General features: G+C 38.8%; 1 protein-coding gene across 3 annotated transcripts in view; it reads right to left on the bottom strand.

Annotated features, from left to right (window-relative positions):
- CCNYL1 (cyclin Y like 1) overlaps nt 1-25551 on the bottom strand; it is a 42665-nt gene extending 17114 nt beyond the window's left edge. Inside the window, exons 1-4 of one of the 3 annotated variants that reach the window (XM_081051015.1) lie at nt 25463-25551; nt 8269-8343; nt 6636-6670; nt 1194-1294 (exon numbers count right to left, since the gene is read on the bottom strand). In XM_081051015.1, the coding sequence (XP_080907141.1) occupies nt 1194-1294; nt 6636-6670; nt 8269-8343; nt 25463-25472 (221 nt within the window). In that variant the 5' untranslated portion in view covers nt 25473-25551. Of the gene's footprint in view, nt 1-1193; nt 1295-6635; nt 6671-8268; nt 8344-19903; nt 20289-25462 lie in introns of those variants that run through there. The other 2 variants (XM_081051014.1, XM_081051016.1) reach the window with 2 other exon arrangements.
- Between the last annotated feature and the right edge of the window lie 747 nt (nt 25552-26298).

The raw sequence follows: 26298 nt of genomic DNA, 5'->3' as shown, positions 1-26298 counted from the left end.
ACTGTTATAAGTGAGAGAAGAAAGTTACATTATTATGATTGTGAATTTGCTGTTTTTAATTAAAGTAGAAGCCACTGATGATTTAATTAGCAAAAAAGCTGGTATGTTAGAAACAAAATTAAGTGTATAAACTAATTATTTTTTAAGACTGAAAAATAAAATTAGGGATGAGGATATTAATATTTTCAAGTAGCATTTCCCAAACTGTTCTGAAAAGTCAATACTCATATCCCAAGGAGACATTAATGTTTCTTGGACAACCCCAATGGGAGTCAGGAAGCTCTACACCCTGTTTTGGTTTTTTTCCGTCTCTTAAGTAAGCTGGAAAGGTTCATCTGACAGTGTTTTTAAAGTGTATCCCCAGTTGTGAACTCTGACGTGCTCCCAGAAATTAAGGAAGAGTTTTCATCGTCATGACACTGTTCATGTTCACTTAAGCATGACCTATGGCTGTTTCCCAAACTTCATCTCTCTCATTTTTTTCTGCTGTGATTTTCTTATATATGGATTGATACAGTGTCTTGGAGATAAACATATATATATAATTAAATTTAATATATCTAATAAATTAAAACCTCAGTTGAGCAAATTTTAGGCACAAAGAAATTAGCTTGAAAAGTTGTTCCTTAAGACTAAATTGATGCATTTTTTCCCTCTTTGGGGGACAGGAAGGAGAAGTGAATTTTTGCACAGAAGTAGTGCAGGAGAAAAATGCACGATGGGTAAAATCTGGCACAATCCAATTCAAGTTAAGTACAGATACACTGTGCCAGCAGGGACAAGCTGTTCCTCCTTTGCAGAGTAGCTCCCAAAGTAGTATGCATTGTTTTAGGCCTATACCTAATAAAGAAATACTTTTTTCTAGAAACGTCCAAAAAAAGCACTTCTCCTTTTCATCATGTTCAACAATGTCTTAACAACAGAAATGCATCAAATAAAGATACATATACTCTTTCTGGGATTTCTCTGGGATTTCTTATTTGCTAACTGGCTTTCCCTCTTCCATCCCTTCAAAGACTAAAATGGAAACTGAAAATTTATATTTAGGTCCCTGAAATCAATATATAATTGACACCAGTTTCTTAACCTGATCACTAAGAAGGACAATGAAATGAGTGAAATTACGTATGGCGAGGATGGTTTTAGCATAAGGGGGTCTGTCACTCAGCCCTTGGCAACCTAGTTGTACTCACCATTTTATTGTGGTTCTAAGATTAGGCTGGCTGACTGTGCTGTCATCTAGAAATATTGTTGAGCATGAGCTATATTTTTTAGTGAGCTGCCCTGGAGATACCTGAAGGGGAAGGGAAATAGAAGAAAATGTCACAGTAAGTTAAACCTATAAAAGTGTATTTTTTCCGTGGTTAAAATGTCAAACGATTAAGCATTAAGATTTTTTTTTATCATACTCCATAAACTACTTGAGTGTGATATCATGTGCAGCTCTATGGGCTACCGATTAAATACTGTAACTTCCACAGACAAGTTTTGAGGAATGGGTTATAACATGCTGCCCTTGATATAGTAACTATAATCAAACCTGGCAACACCTCTTATAAATTCCCTTTATAATAATGTAAAATGTTTAGAATAAGATTTCAGTGTTTGTTTCTTAAGCAATAAATAGCAGCTGAGATTTTCTATTTTGACAATTAATTTACTACAATAACATGTAATGCCTTATATAATAATGAAGCAAGAACATTTTATTGCAGTAAATGAAAGCCAATTTATTTACTGAAAGCCAATAATAAATATTAGTTCAGGAGACAGTGTGGCAAAACAAATATTTTCGAGTCAGAGGTGTGTGTGCTGGGGCTGCTCTATCACTAACAAGCTAGAGGGCCAAAGGTTTCTCTGTGCCTCAGTTTCCTTACCTGGAGGATGAAAGAATATTGTTTTAAGATTCTCTCACATCCAAAAAACAGATAAAACAACTTTGAGAATTTAACTCACTTCATGTTTAAATAAGACTGTCATTAACATTACTCAAGTGAGAACCTCAGAGAATACTTTCCATTAATTTCTAAATTTTATTAATTTTATTCTCTAAGTTATCTGACACTCATCAGGATCCTTTCCTGCCTCGCTCATGCTGCTCTTGGTGCCCACAATGCCTTTTTCGTCCTCCTTGTCCCAACAAGCTTAACTCCCCCATCTACCTCCATGATACCTTTGGCGGCAACCACACTACGTCTTCCTTTCAGTACACTCACTCATACCGCTAAATCACCACTTGTTACACGGTATCAACTGCTTACAGGCTACCCCCCTCATAAGAAAGCTTCTCCAGAGAAGGAGGACTTGATTCCTCTCCTACCTTCAGCTGCTGAGCACAGAATCTGGGACACATTAGGAGTGTAAAAAGTGTTTGACAAATTATTTAAAGTCAACTACCATCGGAAGGTAAATCTTACTACAGATACAAATTAGAATTTATCTGCAGTGGTGGTACTGGAGAGGTAACAATGAATGTTTTGAGACCCTCTAAAGAATAAACTATTTTTAAAACACTTTAGAAGTATCCATTTATTTGTGAAGAGCCCAACAATACAGCAATAATCAAACAGTGAAATAGTCTAAATTAACACAATTCTCTTCCTTAAAGGAAGGCCAATAACCAAATCCCAGTCAATGTAAGTAGCATTCTTTAATATCCCAGAGTACTGATAATTTTAATATGCTTGGTTTTGTTGTTTTTTTTTTAAACTAATTCAGATGAGCCTTCCTCCCTCATATTAATATAAAATAGTTTTCACCATGCTGTCATACTACTCTCCCATCAGTATCCCCCACGAATACACAAAAGATGGGGCAGAGAGAAAATCTAGTTGATGCCTTTTAAAAAACAGAGCATCTAAAAATTGGCAGTAACCAATAATCAGAAATATTCATGTTATATAAAATACCCTTTTGCTTGTTTCAGATGTTTTACTGCAAAAGCCACTTATTCCTTATTAATGAAACGTTCCAGACATTATATTTTTGAAAAATATCACTATTTGAAGGAATAAATTCTCCTGCATGCTAGAAATGTTTTAATTATATCTAAAACTCTGATATGTTCCTTAAGTTATTCAGTTAACACGCAATTTACTTTTGGAATCTCAAAAAACAAATACAGCATGAAAAATGAAAATACATACAAATACTTTTATTCTAAATGCAAGGTTATCTTTTGATCACTACTATTAAGACGTAATATGGCATATAATACACCATAATAAAGTCAATTGTGACCAAAAACCTGTATGTTGGGGGAGTAAAAAGAATAGGAAGGAAATGCATCAAAATATAGACTAGCTGGTAAAGCTTTGAGTGATACTTGCTCTCATTTTCCTCTGTTTAAAAATTTTTTTCTATTACAAATACATATTGGTTTGTCTTTGAAAATATTAGTGCTAAAACATTTAAAACTTTTAATTAGACATGGCCTTATAACCCTATGAGGGCTCATTTAATAAATCAGCAACTTACAGTCTACTGGCTGGATCCAACCAAAGAAACATTGAACACTTCCCCATCGGCCCAGGCTTGCTCCCAACTACTCAAACTTTCAGTATCAAGTACCTAGTATTCACTAGAGGGTGGCAGAATAAGTCTCTGACCAAAGTCTGGATATACTAGCTGCCATCAGGTTACTTTCCCTCATCTTGCTTGAAAATTTAAGACAATTGTCCTTCATGGTTAAAGCATTAACCACTGCTGGCTCACAACCTCAGTAAACTACACTGACAAACATAAGAATACAAAATGCAAATATGTACTAAACAAAACTTAAAAATAAAACAAGCAAACAAAAAAATCAATCAGCCAAAAATACTATTGATAGTTTTAGTGTTCACAGGCATTATTTCAGTTGGTTACTAGAATAGACAGGGACAAAGAACAGTATTTTATCTTCATTCATTCAGCACTAATGACAGAATAGATGGACTTTTACAATCTTTACACGGGAAAAGGTTATTTAGTAGACTTAAGGTTCAACGGCAGAGACAGAAAAGTAATCATACCAAGAAGTCTAATAAGTCACAACCCAAACCTCAACCACCAAAGGTCAAGTACCTGTTGAAATCCTGCCCCCACTCTTTATGCCTATTGCCTCATTTTAACCCATTAAAAAAATAAAGCTGAAGATTACTTTTTTCTTTCTACTTTTCCACAAGTTGTAGATATTAAGAATGACATCTAATTAACTTAAACATTTCTAACACTTCATGAATTATTGAAAACTATGTTGCACATTAATAGAGCAATGTGGCAGGGTGCGTGGTTTGAATGGAATTCGAATCAAGGCTTTAGTAGAAAAGTGTAGTATGCTAATTCATAGGTATAATAAAAAATATCTGAGTTAACATCATTAATTATATTGAATTAAAACTTTAAACTTTTACACTTTATCATAGGTTTTAAGTATGAGTGAAACGTGGTGGACTGACTACAAATCTATTTCTTGTCCCTTTTCTTTTAGAGATATCTTATTAGAATTAAAGGCATTAAAAGAAAGGTTCTACACAATAGGATAAACAGCATTGGATTTTTAAAGTTTGAAAGCTGAAGATTACACAAAGGAGTGGTAACTGACATGGCAGGACAAAGGAATCACAACCTTGGTACCTACAAAGAGTGGCTGGGACGGGAACAAGAGAACCTAAGGCAGGCTCAGCATTCAGAGCTTGGCCCCCAAAACTGTGCAGTGACACCTGTCAATTAAAAAGGTTCTGCTTATTCCTGGTGCTTCCAGTTAGATCTTAAGAGATACCCAGGGACTAGCATACATCGGAGAGAAGCCAACAAGTGAGAGATTAAAACAGGAAGAAGGAAATTAATGGGAGTGATAAAATTCGGGAGCAAAAGAAAACTTAAAAAAAACAATTCTTGAGCAACCTCGGCAAGATAAGAAATTGCATTGGTGAAAAGAACCAAATGCTGTAGAAAAAGAATGACAGAATATAAGAAAATTCTATAGATGAAAAATAAGACAGACAAAACAAAGTATTCAATGGAAGCATTGGCGTATAAAGTCAAAAAAATCTCCAGGAAGTAGAAAAGACAAAATGGAAAACAGGAGGGGGGGAAATATTAGAGATCTGTGCAGGAATACTGGCCTAAGAGTTTCAACATCTGAATAACAGGAATACTAGAAAAAAGAAGGAACAGAGACAATATCAAAGAAACAAAAAATGCACTGAAAGAAGATCTGCAGACTTAATGGCCCCAGTAAAATGAAAAAGTCCATACCAAAACATATTATGAAATTTCAGAATCCCAGAGATAGAGAAGGTACTAAAAGCTTCCAGAGAAGGAAGGGGGGGAGGGGGAATGACTAAAATTGGTAATGTACAATGTATCATACAATGTCAACAGATTTAAGAGCAACACTATCAATGAAAAAAAAAACAGTAGAAATGTCTTTAGAACTACAAAAATTAGTTTCAACCTAGAATTCTATACTTTATCAAATAGGCATTTCAGAAGGGCTAGATCTCAAAAAACTTTTGCCCATTTCCTCTTTCTTAGGGAAATATGCTCCAGTAAAACAATGGAGTATAACAAGACAGAGGGAAACACAGGAATCCAGGACAAAGGGGATCCGACACAAGAGAGCGGTTATGTGAGATCCCAGATGACTTCAACAAGATATGCCAGGAAGACAGGTATAGAGTAAGCCTAGGGAAAACCAGTCTCTATTGGAGTAAGATAACAAAAGGCTGGGGAATGTAGTTTCTAAGAAAAAAAAATGGAACAGATGTGTTTAGTAGACGGAAAATATTTTTGATAGGCACGTGACAAATGTTACAACACCTGCGGGAAAAATTGCTGTTAGAAAACAGGCAAGTGAATAGTCAGGAAATTAATTCCACACACACAAAAATGAAGAATTGCTAGGTATTTGGTTAATGTAGCATAAATGTTGTATTTCTGTCAGATACTCATCTTTTTCTGTCATATCACTAGATTGTTAGGCACAAAAGTATTTTTTTTTGAAAGCAGGGAGACCAGCCTACTTACTACATATGGCTATGTGATATCATTTTGGCTCGAAAGAGAGGAATTGGATTATCCTGGAGAAGTGCAGAAATGCTCAGATTTCAGTAACATTAAGAAAAAGAATGAAAGGTGTACACGGAGGAGGTACAGCCAGATAACTATATGGCTCCGCAGTGAACATTATTTGCACAGTCTTTATAATGTAAACATTGATTATGATTTAATAAAAACCATGATACATGTTAAGGGAACGGAGGAAGAGAAATAAATCCATGGTGGAGTGAGGAAGCTAATCTTTCACCTGCTATGTCAGGAAGTCAATAAATAGTGCTAAAAATTAACTTAACTATTACATTTTTGTTAAAAAATAAGATCAAAATATTAAGGCAGATCTTTATACCACAACCATGTTATTGAAATTTAACTTAAATGTCTAAACCCTTAAAAAATGGGCATTACTAAGCCAAAGACTTTCCTGAATATGTGTTTTTGGTACTTAGGAAAACAAAAAGAGATTCAGAAAATCTACAAAAAGAGGTCCACGCTAACAGTATTGAGTCCATTGTATTTTTTAGGAATCATGGCCGACATACTTTTAATTCAAACTATTAATTTCTTACTTAACTTTTCAACTGTTTACTTACATGATTTAAATGGTTGCTCTTCCTCTTTTCTCGCACTAAGAATAAAAAAAATTAACTGATCAATTCTGATACAAATGCCATAGAAAAATAAAAGTAGTTGCTAATTATCTGATGGATTACCAACATACAAAATGAGACAAAAACCCATTTCATTTTTTTATAATTTCAAACAAAATTTATCATTTAAATCACCTGGCAAGATGAATCCCATAAAGTAAAATGTAAAAACTTAGTTTTACTTTTTGACCTAACAAATATTCTATATTAGGTACAAAATGAAAGACTCGCTATGTACAAAAGAAAAGGGCAAAGCAAATTAGGCCAGGTGAGAAAATTAGCTAATAAAAAAGTTTACCTGTTGCACATCCGAACCACTAGCCAGTAGTAGTGTCTAATTCTGCATTTACACCTGGCTGACTTGGATTACCAGCACCTGGTAGTTGACAGCTCTAAGACTCTCAAGATGCACCAGTATCCCTACAAGCATCCTGAACCACTTACTGGGAATCAACTGAAACAGCTTACTAAAAAAATAAATGGGTCTTTACTCAACTGGAAAGTAACCTGTCTTAAATTTAAATTTTAAAACGAGTGTGCTAACCTAACTGAACATACCTACAAGCACACGACATCATTTTGTTCTAACAAAGGCCAGAAGAACAGCAGCGGCTCCACTCCGTTCCCACATGGCCTTCTTTGATGTGGGATAGGCATCGCAGGCACACACTGCTTACTACTGAAGACAGAGGGGCAAGTGCTAGCTTTTCTTTTACTGTCTCTACTCTCTCTACATGTGAGCAGCCCGTGGCTCTGGGAGAAACTGAAATACAGCATTCCTAACCAAAAAATGATTGGCTCACGACAGGCAAAGTACACACACTACGAAAATGCAGGTTAGAAACCCAATTTTTTATTGTGCTGTAATACTTCAGATATTATGGAACCCTCACTTTTTGTATTCCTGCTATCAGAATCAACTGAAAAACTTGGTCACGTATGGCTTTTTAAGCAAGTAAACTCTATTTAACATAACATTAAGGAAAATAAACAAGTAGGCAGGAGTGTTAAAATACTATGGTTCTGATTCTTACCCTAAAACAAGCAGGACACAGGAAACTGACACTAGTCTCTGGTGCTGAGGCTAACCTGGGAAAGCCCTAGCACAGCACTCCATTAGGAGGGAGCGTAATTCTGGGTGTGAGAGAGCATCATTTGGTTGAGCACTGTGTAAAATGGGGCCAAAATCACAAATTCAATCCTCATATATAAACAACTGATTTTTTTTATTTGTTCAAACGAAAACATAACTGTGAACTAAATCCTATTTAAAATGTGTGCTCTTTGGAGCAAGGGGAAAAAGACATAGTAGTATGGAGAAACAGGCCACATCTAAATCACGTGGTCAATTGAGCTGATAAAGAGATGGCAAAATGTGTCAACAGATAGTCTACCTGTTCTCACTAAAACAGTGACAACTAAAGAAAAGTGTATCATCGCCTATTAAAATAAGACAAGTGGATACACGAAAAAGTGAAACATGTAAACCAATGTACGATGTCTTCTAAATACTTCCTCTAATACACAAAACAGAAACAGTTTTCAATTTTTTTCTCAGAGGAAAAAATTTTCTTACCATCCGTTTGAGATTTGCTCAGGAAAATTGTGCTTGCTCTTGGATGGTCAGAAGGGTTTGATTCCAAAGCTAAATCTGTATAGGAAGAAGAGAAAAAGGTGCGATGATTTAGTTGAGTAGAAAAATACATGATTTTTAAAATAATCAATTTTAATTTTAAGGACTTTTAACAGTCTTGGGAAGTTTTTAGGAATGATAAGCCAATTTTAGTAAAGGCAACAATATAAAAATATAAAAATTCTACCGGGAAAATGCAAAATTGTAGAATCTCTCCACATATGTGGAATAAAACCAGGCTATGTCTTAGACTTTGTTTTAACTTGCACCTCAAGAATCTATGAAAAATAATTTGGGGGGGCTAGGGAGAGAATATTGGTGAACATTTTGTTTTTTCCAGGGCCCATCAGCTCCAAGTCGTTGTTCTTCAATCTAGTTGTGGAGGGCGCAGCTCACTGGCCCATGTGGGAATCGAACCAGCAATCCCGTTGTTCAGAGCTCGCGCTCTAACCAACTGAGCCATCCAGCCACCCTTAACCTATGAAATTTTTAGATGAATCATATATGTGCCTTTTCCCTCCTACTTACCAATTAGAAATATAACCACCCTCTTTTACGCTGATATTACTAACACATCCCAGGAACAGTCTCAAGTAGCAAGCTATGCTGTGGCGAATTACTGTCAAGATACCAGCTAATAAAGAGGGTGCAAAAAAATGTATACACATTAAAAAAAGGAAAAAACTGTATTAAAGTTGTAATACTCAATATATACTAACAAAATGTGAATACAAGTCACGTGTATACATTTTTTTGGCGCCCCCAGTATATCAAATATGTCAAAACAAAGTGAGTTGTTTTTGGCAAATGTTCTTTAGACACTTAGGTTAATTCTAATTCTATTCAACAAATGAACTTATTGAGTTAGCTGTGCTTTATTAGGGGGCTATTCATCATGGCAGATTTAAAAGGATAGCATAAAAGCTCTATGTTCTAATCTATAAGAGCACTTTCATTATAATGATTTTTAATACTTTCGTAAAAGTGATTTTTAACTTTTGCCTTCAATTTCCACAGCTAAACTTGCATTTTTCCTTCTATGCTACGTGATTAATTTGGGGCTTCAATAAGAATACTTTCTAGAGCTGATCACAGGGCTGCTTCTAAAAAGAATTTTTTTTTTTAAATGGCTGTTTCTATGTAAAGATAGGCCTGCCTGCAGTCCACCTTGCACCAACATGGGATAGTCTTCTATTTAGGCAAGAATACAAAACATGTACTTGAATTTTCTTTTTTTTTAAATAGCATTTCTCTTTTATTAAATTTATCTGGGGTGACAATAGTTAGTAAAATTACATAGGTTTCAAATATACATTTCTATAATACATCATCTATATGCTGACCACCCCGAGTCAGTTCTCCTTCCCTTACCATATATTTTGTCCCATCGAATTTTCATAAGACAAAGGTTGCCACCATATGGAATAATAAAGTCATTAAAAAAGAATCCTATGATATTCCTTAGTCTTGTCCATCTCAAACCACTTAACCAATCTTGTAAGAAAGTGGACCAAGATCCTGATAGAGTAATGGTTAAGGCACTATTTCCCAAACCACATAATAATGGTTCTATTTTTTAAAAGGGCATTTGGTGGTCAAATCTAAATATATTATATCTCTGGTTCTTTAACATGCACACTGACATATTAAAAACTAATTAAGTTTACTAACGAATACTGTCTTAACTCAGCATTTCACAAATTTATCTACCTAGAATCCTTTTTTTCCTACAAGTAATACAGTTAGAATCTTGCACAAACAGACTTTGGGACTTCTTGGTTTAACAGGAATGTGAACCATCCATTTTAATGGTACTGCCAGCACTAGAAATTTATATAGCTAAACCAACTGCTTTGTTTTTTCAAGGAAATTCCTTCACTTAATTTCAAGTTTATTAAACTGCTTTTGGAGAAATTATTCTTTTTAACATTTTTATGTAAAAGACCCATAAAAGTATTTTAAAGAGTTTTTCCCACTTATTTGAAAAAATGAGACAATGTTAGCTATTTAGAAAAACAAATTAATTCATTTGTGCACAGGCATACTTTAACAGCTGCCTCGAACCTCAGGCTTCTGAAAGGATTCAAGACGTCTTCCTACCAAAAAGAAAGCAAACACAATGCCTTTGAATCTAAACAATAACCAGAAATGTTTGTAAAAGTAGCCATCTCAGTGGCTACTTGCCTATGGAATGATAAAGTTTAATCGAAATTTTTCAATGGGAAGTCCAGGAAAAGTAAATACTAGAATCAAAGGAGGCTTACACAGTTTCTCTCTCTCTCTCTCCTCTCTCTCAACTGAAAGAGACCTGGTTAATCAGCAGTATTAATGGTCACACTAAAGGTGTTAATAAGTAAAAGTCACTTGCTCATTCCTTTAACAAATATGAACAGGAATTTGCAAGAGTCAAATAATGCTTTTAAAAAAAATTACCCATAAACTCAACCATTACTATCATTATTATTTTTTATATACTTTTTAAAAAAGAAAGCTCTAACAGATCATAGCAAAGAAGGATACAAAAGAATGCTAGAGAACACTGATGAACAGGGAAATCGAAATCAAACCCACAATAATGTACCACTATAAATCCACTGAAATGACTAAGATTAAACTGACTAGCCACACACCACGTGCTGTGAAGATGGGGAGTTCTCATATGCTACTGGTGGGGATGTGAAATAACACCATTTTGGAAACATTTTGGCAGCTTAAAAAATGTTCAACATACGTCTATCATACGACTATTCCACTCTTCGGTCTTTACCTAAGAGAAATGAAAATATATGTCCACAGATAGATTTGAATATGAATGTTCATACCAGCTTTCTTTGTGTAATAGCCAGGAACTAGAAACAACCCAAAGTCTGTCAACAAGTGAATGAATAAGCAAATTGTGATATATCCATAAGATGGTATTCTACTCAGCAATAAAAAGAAAAAAATTATTGATGTGTGTAACAATATACATGAATTGCAAAATAATTATGCTGAGTGAGTGAAGCCAGACAAAAAAAGTATGTACTGTATTCTATATACTTTCTATCCATCTATACAGAATTCTAGAACATTCAAACTAATCCAGAGTGACAGGCAGATTATTGTTTGCCTGGGGAGGTGGGGGAGGGTCAGTGTAGAACCAAAGGGAGAGATTACAAAGGGCCATAAAGAAACTTTGGGGGTGAGGAGTATGTTCTTTCCCTTGATTGTGGTGATATTTACATGGATATATCTCTATCTGTATCTGTATCTATATCTAAAATATGTGTAAAAACTCAAAAAAAAAGCTCGTCAGTATAAAATTTATGTTCTATTTTGTTACTGACAAATGAACACCACCCCACTGCAGCATATTTACTGTTTAATGGATACATAACGGCCCTTCAAGTGTTTTTCCTATACTTTACTTAGCCAATCCCCTATTGTTGGGGTTTAGGTACTTACAAAGTTCTATTCTGTAAGGAAGAGTTTCACATATATAGTGTTTCTTGATAATTTTTTTTATCTCCTTAGGAAAGACCTCCAAAATAAGATGACCAGACCAAAAAGAACGTTTTCGTCATTCAACGTATAATACTAAATTGCTTTCTTGAAAAGGTGGGGGCATGTTAGTGTATAATGCTAACAATCACTCCAGTTTTAGCTTTTACGCCAGCTTTGGATAATTGAGAAAAAATTCCTAATGACGTGAATGAGGAAGCTTACGGTGTCTCTAATTTGCATTTCTTTGATGACACAGTTTGACTATTTTCCTCCAGTTAACAGTGCTACCTCCACTTTGGTGAGTTGCTTATCATTTGTACATACTGTGTGTATTATAACCACTACGGCCCTGATGTCCACTTGCATGACGCTTTCATAATTTTCTGTTTATAGCCTACAACAACTTTCTATATAACTTGCACTTTTTGCTAAATACTGCATCACTATTTTATAGAATGGATATTTAAGCCATTAGACAGCAAACTCATGCACACACAGTATTTCTGGACTCTTCTTTAACTGTTTTCCCAAGAGCCTAAAGAAACTATGATGAATTATATTACACTATTTTCATTATCACAAAGGTAAGACTGCAAATTATCAAGCAAAGCATTACCCCCAATACGCACACAGGCATGTATGCACACAGTGATTTAAGAGAGATGTCAGGAAATTACTGTGCATCTTGTATGTGAATCCTTCCAAAAATTATTTCTTTAGAAACCTCTAAGAATGTCTTAACTTAGAAGAAATTCTTGAGCTCATGATTAGGGGGTATAATTGCATTTGAAGATGCAGTATTACCAATTTAAACTGCAACTTAATTTGACAGCATGACAGGCTGATGTAGGAAAAGTATGATTTAAAATTAAACTGAGGTCTTAATGTAAATATTCCTCAGAGGAAGAAATCGGCAAAACACCACTGACACTGAATACTGCTTTCCCCTAAATCTAAGATTCTATCAGTTCTAGGATCCATCTCAATTGCACAGATGTTAAAAATGTGAAAAATTTAGGCAACTTAGAATAAATGAAATGTCTTTATTAAAGGCTAAAAGTGATAAAATGATGCGATTGTTAACTGTCAAATAGTTTTTCCTAAAAGTGATAAAATTATGCGATTGTTAACTGTCAAATGATTTTTCCTTGTCAAAATATAAGACGGAGAATGTGGTGACCAAGAAATTACCTAATAGAAGCAGCATATTTCAGAAAGACATTGATTTCAATATATTCCAATTAAAAGAAATGTCAGCAGATTTCGGCCAACTGGTGGACACCTGGTTACTCAAGGCTTCCTGCAATTACTGAACTGCTCCATCATCTCCATACTATACATTGTATTAGTTCCATGGCCCGTAACACAAACGTTTAGAGTCTAACAACTACCACGTACACTAATGATTTTATCTCTGAGTTCACACTTTCCCTACCTGAAGGCCTTGAGCTGGCCTGCCTCACCATAGGGCACACACTACGCTCCTATGTCCCCCAGTTCCTCAGTCTACTGCTCGCTTGAGCCTTGCTTCTGCTTTCCTAGCCTCTGACAAATCCTAACTTTGGCTTCCAGTCCACTTGGGTAGCTGCTTCCACCCTGGTTCTCAGTCTTGTCTTGTTTTAATCCTCAATCCATGTTTTAGTGACTGTAACTAAGGTGTGACATTTCATATAGTGAAGTACACCTTTCTTTTACACATTTCTAAAAAGTACTTTGCTTACTTCGTTGAACTTTCAAGAACATTTCTGGGCTGCAATTTACCTCCATTTCCCATGATGTAGTGTTACTGTTTAACCCTAAAGCTTAATTATTTGAATACAATTAAAAAAAAAGGTGGTGAGAAAACAGTAGTATCGCCCAAACTGCTATTCACATAATGCATAATTCTATAACTTCTATTCCAATATAAAACAGATATATTCCTATGCTACTTCACTCAAAACATTGTGAGGATCAAATGAAATACAAGAGCAGTCTAAATACTATACATAAAGAACAATAAATCACAAAGCAAAGCTTTCACAAATTAACTCAAAAGCAAAAAGTGAACATTTAGCTTTTCACTGGAAAGCACAGGAAATGTCCACTCATTACCCATACCCAAATATCGTCTTAAGCAAATATGTACTTTGGCTACTCACTAAAGGGAAAGGAATAACAGCCTAACAATTAGCGAGAATTTCTCCTGGTGTTTTGTTTTTTTAAAAATAAGCAAATACGTATTTCCCCTGTCATGTCCTTTCCTTCCTTTTTTCTTGTTACTTATCCTGGAGACCACTCTATAGCATTAAAGAGAAATCTTATTCTTTTTTACAGCTCCATCGTTCTCTACTGTGTAGCTGTACCAGTTTATTTTACCAGTCCCTTACTGGACATGAGTTATTTCCAATATTTTTCTTTTGAAAAGAATGCAACAAAAACTTTGTGAATGTGGGGCTTCATATTCATGGGGTATGTCTTTGGGATAAATTTCTCAAAGTAGGATTTCTTGATTATACATCTGCATTGCTGTGAGATCATGCCAATGGCCCCTTCATGGGGTCATACCATTTCGCATTTCCATCAGCAATATACGAAGTAACTTTCTTCACAGCCTCACCGAAGAATGCAGTGTCAAGTTTACGGATTTTCTTCCAATAAGAGAGAAACTACAGTATGTTTTATTTTACATTTCTCTTACGTGTGAAGACATGTTTAAACAATCTTTTTCTGTGACTTGTCCATTCATATCTTTGTTACTACTTTTAGACTCACTTAATTTCTTTAAGTCACCCTATTTTAGGCCCTTGGTTAATTTTGTTTTATTTTTTCAAAAGCCACTGTTGGCTCTCACCTGAACTATTGCACCAGCCTTCTACATGGTCTCCGTTTCCACCCTTGCCGACATTACAGTCTATTCTCACACAGTGGCTTCTTTTACTCTCTTTCCTTTCTTCCTTGCATATAATCCTACAATGGTTTCCCATTAAAACATATTTTTTGTCAAGGCCCACTAGGCATAAAGGTCTTAATCCACCACATTCCTCCCTCCAGGCATCCCTTTCACTTGGTGCAGCCTTCCCCAGGTCTCTCTGTCCTCTGCCAGCACTCAGTGTATTCCCATCTGAAGAACTCTGCATGGAAGCCTTTTCTCCCACATCCTCACAGGGCTCCCTCTCATTTTTAGGACTGCTCAGTGTCACTTAGAGAGAGCAACTGTCACCAGCCATGTAAACTGTCCTCCTCCCCAGGTCATTACCCTCTTTTACTTTCTTCCTAGCACATCACTACCTGACTTTCTTGATTGTTCCTGTGTTGTCTGCCCCGAGGCTCCCCTAGAACGTAAAGACCTGAGTTAGGGTAGGGGCTTTGTCTTGTCCTGCATTTGGAATGGTACCCACAATAAACATCTAACTGTTTCAGTAAGTTTCTAACCAGTTAAGTTTCTACCAACTTTCCCATATCTTCTAATATTTCATCTAGTGCTGTCTTTTGATTTGTTATCTAAGACCAGCATTACTTTCTGATCTCCTAGAGTAGTATTCAGAACTAAAGACACGAGACAGGCTACCAAGAACCACAGAAACCCAAAAGAGGAGTTCTACTGTCCAGTGAAAAACCAATGGTAACTTTAATTTAGGATAAGAACAATTAATGTTAAAATACCTTGAAAATACCTTAACTACAAAATAACATTCTAATTAGGTTATAAGAAAGTATACCATCTCAATCTATAGGACGGTACAATGCATTTGCTTTTTGTTTTGTTTTGTTTTAATTATGTGATTTAAAGGATGTGTTAATTATCTTGGTTTTGGTAATCATTACACAATGCATACATGTGTCAAATCATCACATCATACACTTTTATCATATACAATTATATTTGATAATTATTCCTCAATAAAGTTTAAAAAAATAATTTGTGATATTTCTGGCTGTGTACCTTTTTACATTTATCCTTCTTTGAATTTGTTCAGGTTCTTGGATATGTAGATCCATGTTTTTCATGGAATTTAAGTTTTCAACCATTATTTTTATATGTTTTTTCTGTTCCTTCTTCTCTTCTCCTATTCCCATTACATGTGTGTTAATGTATTTGATGATGTCCACATTTCTCTGAGGCAATGTTTATTTGCCTCATTCTTTTTTCTCTCTGTTTTCAGACTGTATAATCAATATTGCTCTGTTTTAGAGTTTACTGATTCTTTTGCCTGCCAATTCAAATCTACTATTGAGCCCCTCTAATGATTTTTTCTTGTCTCCGTTTTGTACCTTTTGACTCTAGAATTTCCATTTGGTTCTTTTAAAATCATTTATTTATTAATATTCTCTATTAGATGGGACATTGTCTTCATATCTTCCTTTAATTCCTTAAATATGATTTATTTTAGTTCTCTGAACACATTTACAATGGTTACTTTGAAGTCTTTGTTAAATCTTTTCTTTTTTTTATTAGTTTCAGGTGTACAAGACAAGGTAATACTTAGACGTTCATCATTTATATCCCTCACACTGTGAACCCCCCTCCCCAATGCATTTGTTTTTATCTGTGCCCCCAGAATAAAGCATTATAATGGGACTATGTACAGTTTCACTTTAAAAAATGCTCAATCATAAAGGGTGGGTAAATGAAGGATGCTCCAACATTTGATGGTACACTGGACAGTTATTAAAAGGCATGCCATAGGGCTCCACGCAGTTGCATGGAAATATATCCTGGAGCACTCTCTAGGTGTCAAGCACAGTTCAAGGAGCTCTATGTCATTACTTCTCTTTATAACAAAAAGTTATAAAGCAGCACATAATGACCTCATTTTCATAAAATAAACAAAATATATTTATATACATACAAAAGACAGAGTCAACACCAGAATATTAATAAAAGATCTGGATATTCTGAGCATAAGTTAATGACTTTTCTGTATTTTCTAAATCTTTTACATCAAATGCTTATTAATATTGTCGCCGACAAAAGCAAAAAAAAAAAAAAAAGCAGGGGGTTAAAATAGCTACTGGAAAGATGAAAGATCTGTTCATCAGGAGTTTTTCCTCATAATATTGCTAATTCCTTCCCTACTCACTCAGGGGGATAGGGAGGAAGGGGTCATTGAGAGAGGACCTTTAGCCAGCAAATTAGCAAAGTGCTTAAGGTCAGAGCATAAAAGGCTGTATGAAAAGTTGATGAATAAAAAAACTGGACAACGGGAACTTCGTGTCTTTTTTTTCGTTACCGATACTACCATCAGTTATATTAGATATACTGTTAGATAAAGGCAAGGTAGTAGAAAAATTTTCTTTTAAGTCTATATGAATTCTATATTACCATGTTTCCCTGAAAATAAGACCTAGCCAGCCAATCAGCTCTAATGTGTGTTTTGGAGCAAAAATTAATGTAAGACCCGGTCTTATATTATATTATACTATATATGTTTATTTTAAATATATTATATTTATTGTATTGTATTATATTTTGTTATATTACCTCGTCTTATAGTAAAATAAGACTGGGTCTTATATTAATTTTTGCTCCAAAAGACGCATTAGAGTTGATTGTCCGGCTAGATCTTATTTTCGGGGAAACAGAGTAGGTTCTTAGGGATATCTCTTTGAAATGGCTTAAAGAAATCATGTTCTGTTTCAGAAGAATAAGGCAGAGCATCATTCATGTATGATTTTGTGTAAATAACCAAAATAATTCAATTCTACATTGTAGAAAAGCCAAATGTTTTACATGTAAGTAGGTCTTTCTTAGTTTCCAGGGAAACTAATATAAAATTGTCTGAAATAAAGACATTAAAAGCAAACTTTCAGTATGCTTGTACTTTATATTTGGTATTCTGACCTTGTTTCTATGGAAACTTAGTACTAGTCAAATGCTGAAATTGATGTTTCTTGTATCACTTTATGGAATGCAAAAAAAAAAATTAAAGACAAATTGAAATGAAATTTTTAACTATCATGTTCAACATAAAAAGGTAAATTCTATACTCATGAAATCTATTTTTTTCCTGATTTAACCCTACTTATAGTCCTGTGCTTTATCCGTGTTACCTTACCTGCCCTCTTAGCAGCTTCTCCTAAAGTCCCTTTATCCAGGACTAGTAGTCTTGGATTCAATTCAAGGTCACCAGGACAAACTTTAAAATATATGTGTTTGTTTGCCTGGTAAATGTATGCCATTTCACAACTTCTACTTTTACTCTTATCCATCGTAATAGATTTGTAGATATAGGATAGAGAGGTAAATGTTGCTTCTGAATTGTGTACAGTAACTTTGAACGGAAATAATCAACACTGGAGTAAATTAGGACAGGCCTATTTCATGGATAAATTATAAAACGTAAGATGCATTCTAAAGAGCTTTTGAAGTACCCCAGGAACTAAGTTTGGCATATCTGTCATCTCCGTGTTAGCCTCTTCTATTTAGTAGCCTCATTTAGTCAATTCAGATCTCTACGCCTAGGTTTCTTCACTGGCAACATGGGGAGATTATGTATGGGCCTTATTTTAGTTAGCGGGCCAAATGAGATACATTGAAAATATATTGTAAATCTTAAAAGAATTGTATGAAGGTCTTATTTTGGTCTCTCATCCAACACTATCCATTTACTTAAATGATTTGTAAAATCAATCAAAGGCTTACCTTACACCATCAAACACAGCAGCAGTTCTCACAAATACTTGCTTTGTATTTAAAGGTATGATTACTTTGTGTTTCAAGACACACTTAGTTAATTAACATAATTTGTTCATTTTTTCCACAATATTTGAATAGTCCAAAGGGAGTACTTCCCAATTACAAAGCCACGTCCGTCCGTCATCCGGGTGGCTTTTTTATTTATTCTAACTTTTAAAGAAATTAAGAGCTCAACTGTAGTTTAAATAGAATAAGAGCACAAGAGCTATAAGACATTTCGTCTATGAAATGATGAAATAATCTCTGGCATTTAAATGACACAAATGGACCTATGGAGCCGTAACATCTTTATGATACAACGTTTTCTACTTCAAAGGGCACAGTCTTCCTGAGCCCCGACGTTACCCAGCATCATTTTAAATCAAACATTTCCTCTCTCCTCCCTCCGCACCCCCACCCCCACCCCCACCCCGGCCGCCAGGTCTGAAGAACTTTTCCCTCAACGTCCTTAAAGTAGAACAGGATTCTATTAGCAGGAGGGGAGCCCCGGAGACAAACATTGTAGCGCACGATCTGGCATCTTAACTCCCAAACCTCTACATTACAAATTAAAGACTAAACGCATGTCGTTTTTATCTTTTGAAACTTCTGAGCAAGTCTCACACCCCAGCGCCACCCACCCCGTCTCCAGAGCCGGCACCCGTGCAGGTGAAGTCACGGGAGCAAGGCTGAGGACTGTTTGTGTTCAGAGGGGCCGTAGCCGGACTCGTGCGTTCTCCTCTGGCTACAAAACCACCCTCTGCAGCGCGGGCAGCAACGTTTCACGTCGTTCAGTTACTCTGCATTCCCCGTCCCACCGTTTCCTCGCCTTCTGTGTTCAATTTATAGCTGGAAGGAACGAAGCAGCGTCTATGCAGGCAGCTGAGAAGAGCCTGCTTGAGAACACCATCCAGACTCGCCTACGTCAATTTCCAGGTTGCATGTAAATAACAACCCCTAAAATGTCTGCGTGGAATCGTCCCGAATGTCAGCTACCTAAACGGGCGGGAGCCAGGGTCTTGCCCGGGTCGGGACAGGGAGACGCGGAGGAAACTCCGCAGTTGGCGTGTTCCAGGTTTCATTGAGCACAGGGAGAGAACATGCCCATACGTCTGTTCACAGTCCCAGGAAACGTTCAGTAGAGCCCCAAACGGGAAGGGCCAAGGACTGGAGGGTCTCGGGCCGGGTGGGGAGCGGGAACCGGGGAAACCACTGGGCATTCGGCTTGGGAAGAGGCAAAGACACCGGCCGGCCGCGCAGGGCGAGCAGCCGGCGCGGGACGCCAGGCAGAGCCAGCCTCCGTCCCCGGAGCCCAGCCCGGGAAAGCCGGCCGCCGGCAGGAAGGAGCCTGAAGCGGCGGCGCACTCCCGAGGGACCCCAGGGGCGGCGGCCGCCAGAGGTCCGCCCGAGAGCGGACGGCGCCCGCCGCCTCCTCACCTTCGGGCATCTCCCGGTCGCTGATGTGCTGCAGGTGGTGGCCCTCGCCGGCTCCGAAATCCAACTCGGTGGGCTCTGGGGCAGCCGGCGCCGGTGCCACTGCCACGGCGTCCCCGGCCGCCGCCTCGTAGACCTCAGACTCGTAGTCCGGCTCGGCCGCCCCCGAGCGCCGGCCCCGCTTGGGGCTGGCATTAGGGGACAAGCAACAGGTCAGCGTGTTCCCCATGGGGCGATTCCACTCCTCGCCGCTGTGAACGCCTCCGCTAGTCCACGGACTCCGCCGCGCTCAGCAGTACCCCCTCCCCCAACAATGGCGCGGCCGGTACGAGCAGCCCGGGGCTAAGCCCGGGCTACGCCACGCAAGGCCTCGCCCGCTGCTCGCCCGTCCGCCGGGCCGCCGGGCCCCGGGCAGGGCTCCGGGCCCGGCCGCACCCCCACCGCCGCGCCGCTACCGCCTCCCCCGAGCTGACTAGTCTGTGAGGGCGGCGACCAGCCCGGCTTATTTAAAAGGGGTGGGGACCCGACAGGCGCTGAGAACTGTAGCCACTGCGGGGAGAGAACGCAGCCGGAGCTCCTCCTCCTTCCGCAGCCGCCTCTGGAATGAAGGCTGTTCTGCCGGCTGGTACCTGCCAACCGGAACGCGGCCTGCGGTCACCTGGTTACTGGGAACCAATCACGCCCAGAGTTCCCTCCACGCGCCCGCCTCGCAGCGTAGGCACGTGACTCGCAATGCCCCGCCCCCGCTCCGCCCCCCGCGCGGCGCGCCGCAGACTCGGTTTCCATTCATCGCGCGCCGCCCGAGCTCTCCGATCCTACGGGAAGCGCCGCGGGCGTGTGTTACAGCCAGCGGTCCTCCGTCTGGGGGCCTCGTCGGAAGGCCGTGTTAGCAAAGAGCCCGTTCCTTTATCAGCTTGGTGTCACCGCGTCTGACCGCTGACTCATTTGATGCATTGCTCACTGGACTTAGTTACACCCGAATTGTTCCGCGTTTTTGTAGCTAACGGCTCCTCCCCTGCCTTCCAAAAAGTGCTAGTTCTCGCCTGTAACTTGACCAACCACCGGGGCCCTGGTCCTACTTCTCAATAGACAGCTGTGACTGTGACTCTCACATGAGACTCGCGGACACGTCACCCCTCCACTTCCTCATCGGCAAAACAGGAACCAAACGCGTCTCTCCAGCTTGGAAACGCAGGGGATTCGTCCACCGATTCGCTTTCCTCGCCTGTTTTCTCTCTTCTCCACCGCAGGAGTTTCCAGACTTTGCTTTTTTTGGCCCACAACGATGTCCAAAGCATTGTCTCATACAAAATTGAGAACCACAAGTGGAGTGCCACGATCCTGACGTGACAAAAATGACGATGATGACGAGGATGAGGAGGATGATAGTGAACACCTGGCGAGCCCTTGCGATGCGCCCGACCCCGTTCCAAGCGAGGTCTTCATTTAACCGTTCAAAACAATCCTCCTTTTACAGAAGCAATGGAAACGCAATTGTTAAGTCACGCTGCCAACTCGCACGACCGCTCAGGGGTGGGGCCAGGATTTCGTCCCAGACCTGTGTGGGTCTCTCCACAGGCATTTTATCGTGACTATCAGAAAACAGAGGTAGAAGTAAAACTTGGGAAATACGGACGTGGTGTCAGGATTTTTTTTTTTTTTTAAAGGAAGCATAATTTTTTTGATGCGGATTTTAAAATATTTTCCCTTCATCCAACATCAGTCTCTCCTCGGTGCCAGGCACTGCCCGGTGTGAACTACTCCTGCTCTCAATGGGCGCAGGCCGATGAGAAAACAAAGGCTTACAGAGGTCATCCAGAGGTCACACTGTTGGGAAGTACTGAGACCTGGGACTCCAACCGAGATCTATCTGGTCGCAAAGTAGATGTTACGGTAAAGAGTTCGAATTTTATCCTGGACGCATAAACCAATGGAATGGTGTGACGTTGAGTCACTATCAGATGGTTTGCAGTGAGGTCACTCAGGACAGTAAGGCAGATGGAAGGAAACAACAAGACCAATTAAGACACTTTATATTCCCTAGGGGAGAAGTGAGGGTTCAGACTGAAGACAGCAACTAGAATGGAGGGAAAGGATTGGAGATGTTTTGGGAGGCAGAATAGAAGTACTTGGTGACTAGACATGGAGGGAGAAGTGAAGAAGGGAGGCAAAAATGGCTGCTAGGGTTCTGCAACAGTGGCAGGTCTGGGAGAGCAAAGGGAAGCTAACAGGAGTAATGTGATTTGAATTAAGCAATAGTGTGATTCTGTGATAGAAACTGAGACCTTGCATTTGCCCACTGATGGCTGAATATGCCCGGGGAGGACTTTATGATCAGTGTTTCACCTGGGTCTGGAGTAAATTCACTCATTCATTCATCCATCCGTTTTTTTCATTCAGTATTCATTCAGTACCTGTGGCCTTGCCATATGTCACACACGTTTTGGGTGCTGGGGATGTTGCGTTGACCAACATAAACAAGGTGCTTGTTCTCATGAAATGTATCTTCTAGTATAGACAATGTTACCCATCACACCTCAAACTCACGGCCTGGGATGGCTGTTGCTCTTCAGCCATTGTATTTTTATTCCAGAGAGCAGGGTGGAGGAAGAAAAAGGAGATTTTTCAGAAGATCTGCATAGCACAGTGCTTACATATTACTGGCTTAAAGCTTAGTCACATGGTAGCTGCAAGAGAGGCTCAAAAAAATGTAATTGTAACTAACACAGAAGGAAGAATATTGGATATTAGAAGGTAACTAGCACTCTGTGCCACAATCTGTGAAGAAAAATTAGGGACGTTTCAACTTCAAGAATAATTTGTGATAAAATTTCATAGCCCTTTGAAAGCATATGTGAAAAACTAATACAAGCACTTCTATAATGACCTTTTCTTAAACTAAGAGGACAGAAAAAGTAGAGAATGAAACTAGGTTAGACACAGAAAGATTTCATGGCAGTCAAGTGATCAGCATTATATATGATATGTGTCTTGTGACTAATGGGGTTCCAGCTTGAGTATTACAACTAGAGGTACTTAAAGAGTAGTATTTTGTGTATAAGTAACAGGTACATTTTTTTTCCAGGCAGTCGGTCATTATCATGTATTCTCAAAGGCATATGTGAACAAAAATGCAAGAATTACTATACTTGATTTGATGTGGCAGAACTCTCATTCTCAACTTCAGAAAACTATAATCAGGATTTTTCAGCAAGTGGGGGCATTTGATGGTGCTGGTTCTCAGATTTTAGTAAGCTGTCTAGTGCCTCTTCCACCTATCTCTTTTCCATGCTTTCTGAACTTCTCCCACCTTGTATCTTCTCACAGCCTGGAAATTTCTTTCTGCCAAGTGAGTCAGCTGAGAGAAGAATGTTCATTTATTTAATATGATGCTATGAAAAAAAAAAAGGAATGTTAGTCTGCCATACCATCAGGGCAGTTAATGCTCATTGGACAGGTCAGTTCTGGCCCCAAATAGCCACTGCGATTACAGTTCCAAACCTTAGGGCATTTTATGAGACAAACTAAGAAGTGCCTGCAGTTTCGAGAGTAGGAGTTTCCTTTTGCCTTCCTTTTGCCTTTTCCTCTTCTATGCCATTTAATGGTTTATTTTCTTCCAGTTCCATTTGTCTATATGCTGTAGGAAATCTAAAATCTTTCTCAGCCCTCTGCCCATGCTTCCTCAGGTCACCTCTACTTGGGGCGTGGAAGATCCTTTTTCTTCTGGAAGTGCCCTGTTCAGAGACTCCTGGTTTTCTAAAGCAGATGCCAGCTCTACTCCCCATTCCAAAGAGTATAACAGCGTAAGGTCTGCACTTAACTAGTTCCATAAGAGAACCACCCTCTACACTTGCCCAGGAAATAAACTCACTGCCAAATCCACTTTGGAACAAGGCAGAGTATAAATAAACACACTAAATGCTTTCAATAGTTTCTTTTTTTTTACCCCAGTCATGCCCATGCTCCTTTTCTTCCCAACATTTTCATGTTACACTATTTCCACTTGTGTGATATTTTGGTACTTTTGAGATGTAACAACTTCTAGTCTCTCAAAATGGAATCCCTGGCCAAGTTGCCTCAGTGAAATTAGAACCATTTTTCTTGCAATGATTTAACATGTTTCTTATAGGAACATTTTTGACAGCAGCCTCCTCAAATCAAGCTGATGTTAGAAACACTGGAGGAGTTTCGTTGAACTTGACATGAGGGAAATGTTTGAAGAAGTCTTTTTAACCTAGAAACAAAGCTCATAGATTTCAGGATGTATATTTTCCTTATGATGGCTCTATTGCCCTATTGTGGAAACAAATCTGTTTTTATCCTCATAGCATGGCATCCACCCTGAAGTACCTCTAGAATTTTTCTATCAGAAGGGATTAGGACAGCAAACTGGATGGATGTAGGGGCCAGGAAACCTGTCTTAAGAGCCACATTTGAGTAGAAAGCACACTTCTGAAAACAAACCAATAACTAAGTTTGCTGAGCAAGCCAGGCTTACATAGGCTGCTTGTTTGGAGAGACTAGGGTTACCGCAGTAATGCCACAGACGCCATGAGTGGTTTCTTCTCAGTTGTAAATTCTGCACAGATAACGTAGAATACTCCTACGCAAAAATACTCTGGTTATGCAATCAATACTTTGCCTGGAAGTAGCAAAAACAACAACAACAACAACAAAAAATTGAGACCGCAGGAGCATCTGAAGCCATTGTCCAAAGCCAGTCTTCCCTGTTCTTTGCAGCCATAGTATTAGCACTGCCCTACCTTGGCCATCTGGTGAACCTCTACTTGTAGTTTGAAGCTTAGCTCAAGTGCAGCCTCCTCTGCAGTGCTTCTCTCACTCCTTTAAGACTGGGAGATTCTGTATCTTCAGTGCAATCAGTTCCTTATGCAAACCCTTACTACAGAGCAGCCTTGTACACATAATATGGCAACTGTTTATTTGTTTGACCCCCTACCCCCAGTAAATTAGATACTCCTTGAGGACAGAGTTATTTTCTCCTTCCTCTTCTCCTTCTCCTTCTCCCCCTCTCTCTCCCCCTTTTTCTCCCTCTCTTCCTTCTCCTTCTCCTTCTCCTTCTCCTTCTCCTTCTCCTTCTCCTTCTCCTCCTCCTCCTCCTCCTCCTCCTCCTCCTCCTCCTCCTCCTCCTCCTCCTCCTCCTCCTCCTCCTCCTCCTCCTTCTCCTCTCCTTCTCCTTCTCCTTCTCCTTTTCTGTATCCCCAGCACTAAATATAATCTCTGGCTTGTAGCTGTCTCAATATATTTTTCTTGAATGAAAAGATAAACGAATTAAAATGTTGAATTAAAAGTACCAACAATCACAATTTGAGAAATGTTTTCACTATTCCTTATTTATCAATATTCTCTATTCTTTTCTGTGCCTCTGTTTCTGGTTTCTGTGCCCCTGTCGCCTTTTTAAGAACAACAGCTATTTTATAATGCTCCCAGTTCTGTGGGTCAGGATTCAGGCATGGCACAGTGGGGACTGCTCATGCCTGCTCTAGGGCGACTGGGGCCTCGGCCGCAGTCGATCTAGCAACTGGCCAGGCCCAGATGGCTTACCTGGGATCATACGTCTAGAGAGTCAGTTCTGGCTGTCAGCTGGGTTCCTCAATTCCTCTCCAGGTCATGTCTCCTGAGTCCCTGGGAACTTCTTCATTCACACGTCAGGTACCTGGCCTGTGAAGGCTGGAGCAGGTGCGTCTGGCTGGACGTCCCTCACAGCATGCTAGTCTCGAAGTCGTCAGACTCCTCACTGGAAGTAGATACATAACCCCAGCATGCTTCCCTTCTCTGATAAACACATGAATCTAAAAATATGGGCAAGGAAGGGGAAAGTGTGATGAGCAACACCCCTTCAAATTAAAGGGAAAAAAAAACTCAAAGCCAGTTTCTTCACTGTTATGACGTTCATCACCTTACAATGGATTATGGTAAACTTACTGTAACCAAATCTAAGTCTTGTATGCTACATGGCATCTAAATTATCCTTTTCTCCTGGTGGTCTCTGAGTTTAGTAGCTAGAAAGAAGACAGATTTGTGCAGGTGCTTTTGAAGCAAATTTGCCACAGGTTAAGTTTATTTTGTGATGTTCCAACTTATAAGTTTGAAAATAACATACACATTAAATCAAACTGAGAAAAGTAACACGGGAAATTTCCTAATATCTACATGCTAACACCACATTTTTCTAGTGATTACTTTCATAGAGCAACTTAGAACCTATGGTTTCAGCAAATAAAGTGTCCTATGTAACATGAACCCACTGCATGAAAACAAGGTTTTAAATGTTATCGTTGCTACTTTTAACTAGAAATTTCCATGGGAATGTGCACTGTGAAGTGCTTTACATAAACTAATACCCACAAAAATCCCATGGTATAGTAACATGAAAGCCC

This window comes from Rhinolophus hipposideros (genome assembly GCF_964194185.1).
Source record: "Rhinolophus hipposideros genome assembly, chromosome: 6".
In the NCBI taxonomy this organism is placed as follows: Eukaryota; Metazoa; Chordata; class Mammalia; order Chiroptera; family Rhinolophidae; genus Rhinolophus; species Rhinolophus hipposideros.
This window is presented reverse-complemented; position numbering and strand designations above follow the sequence as displayed.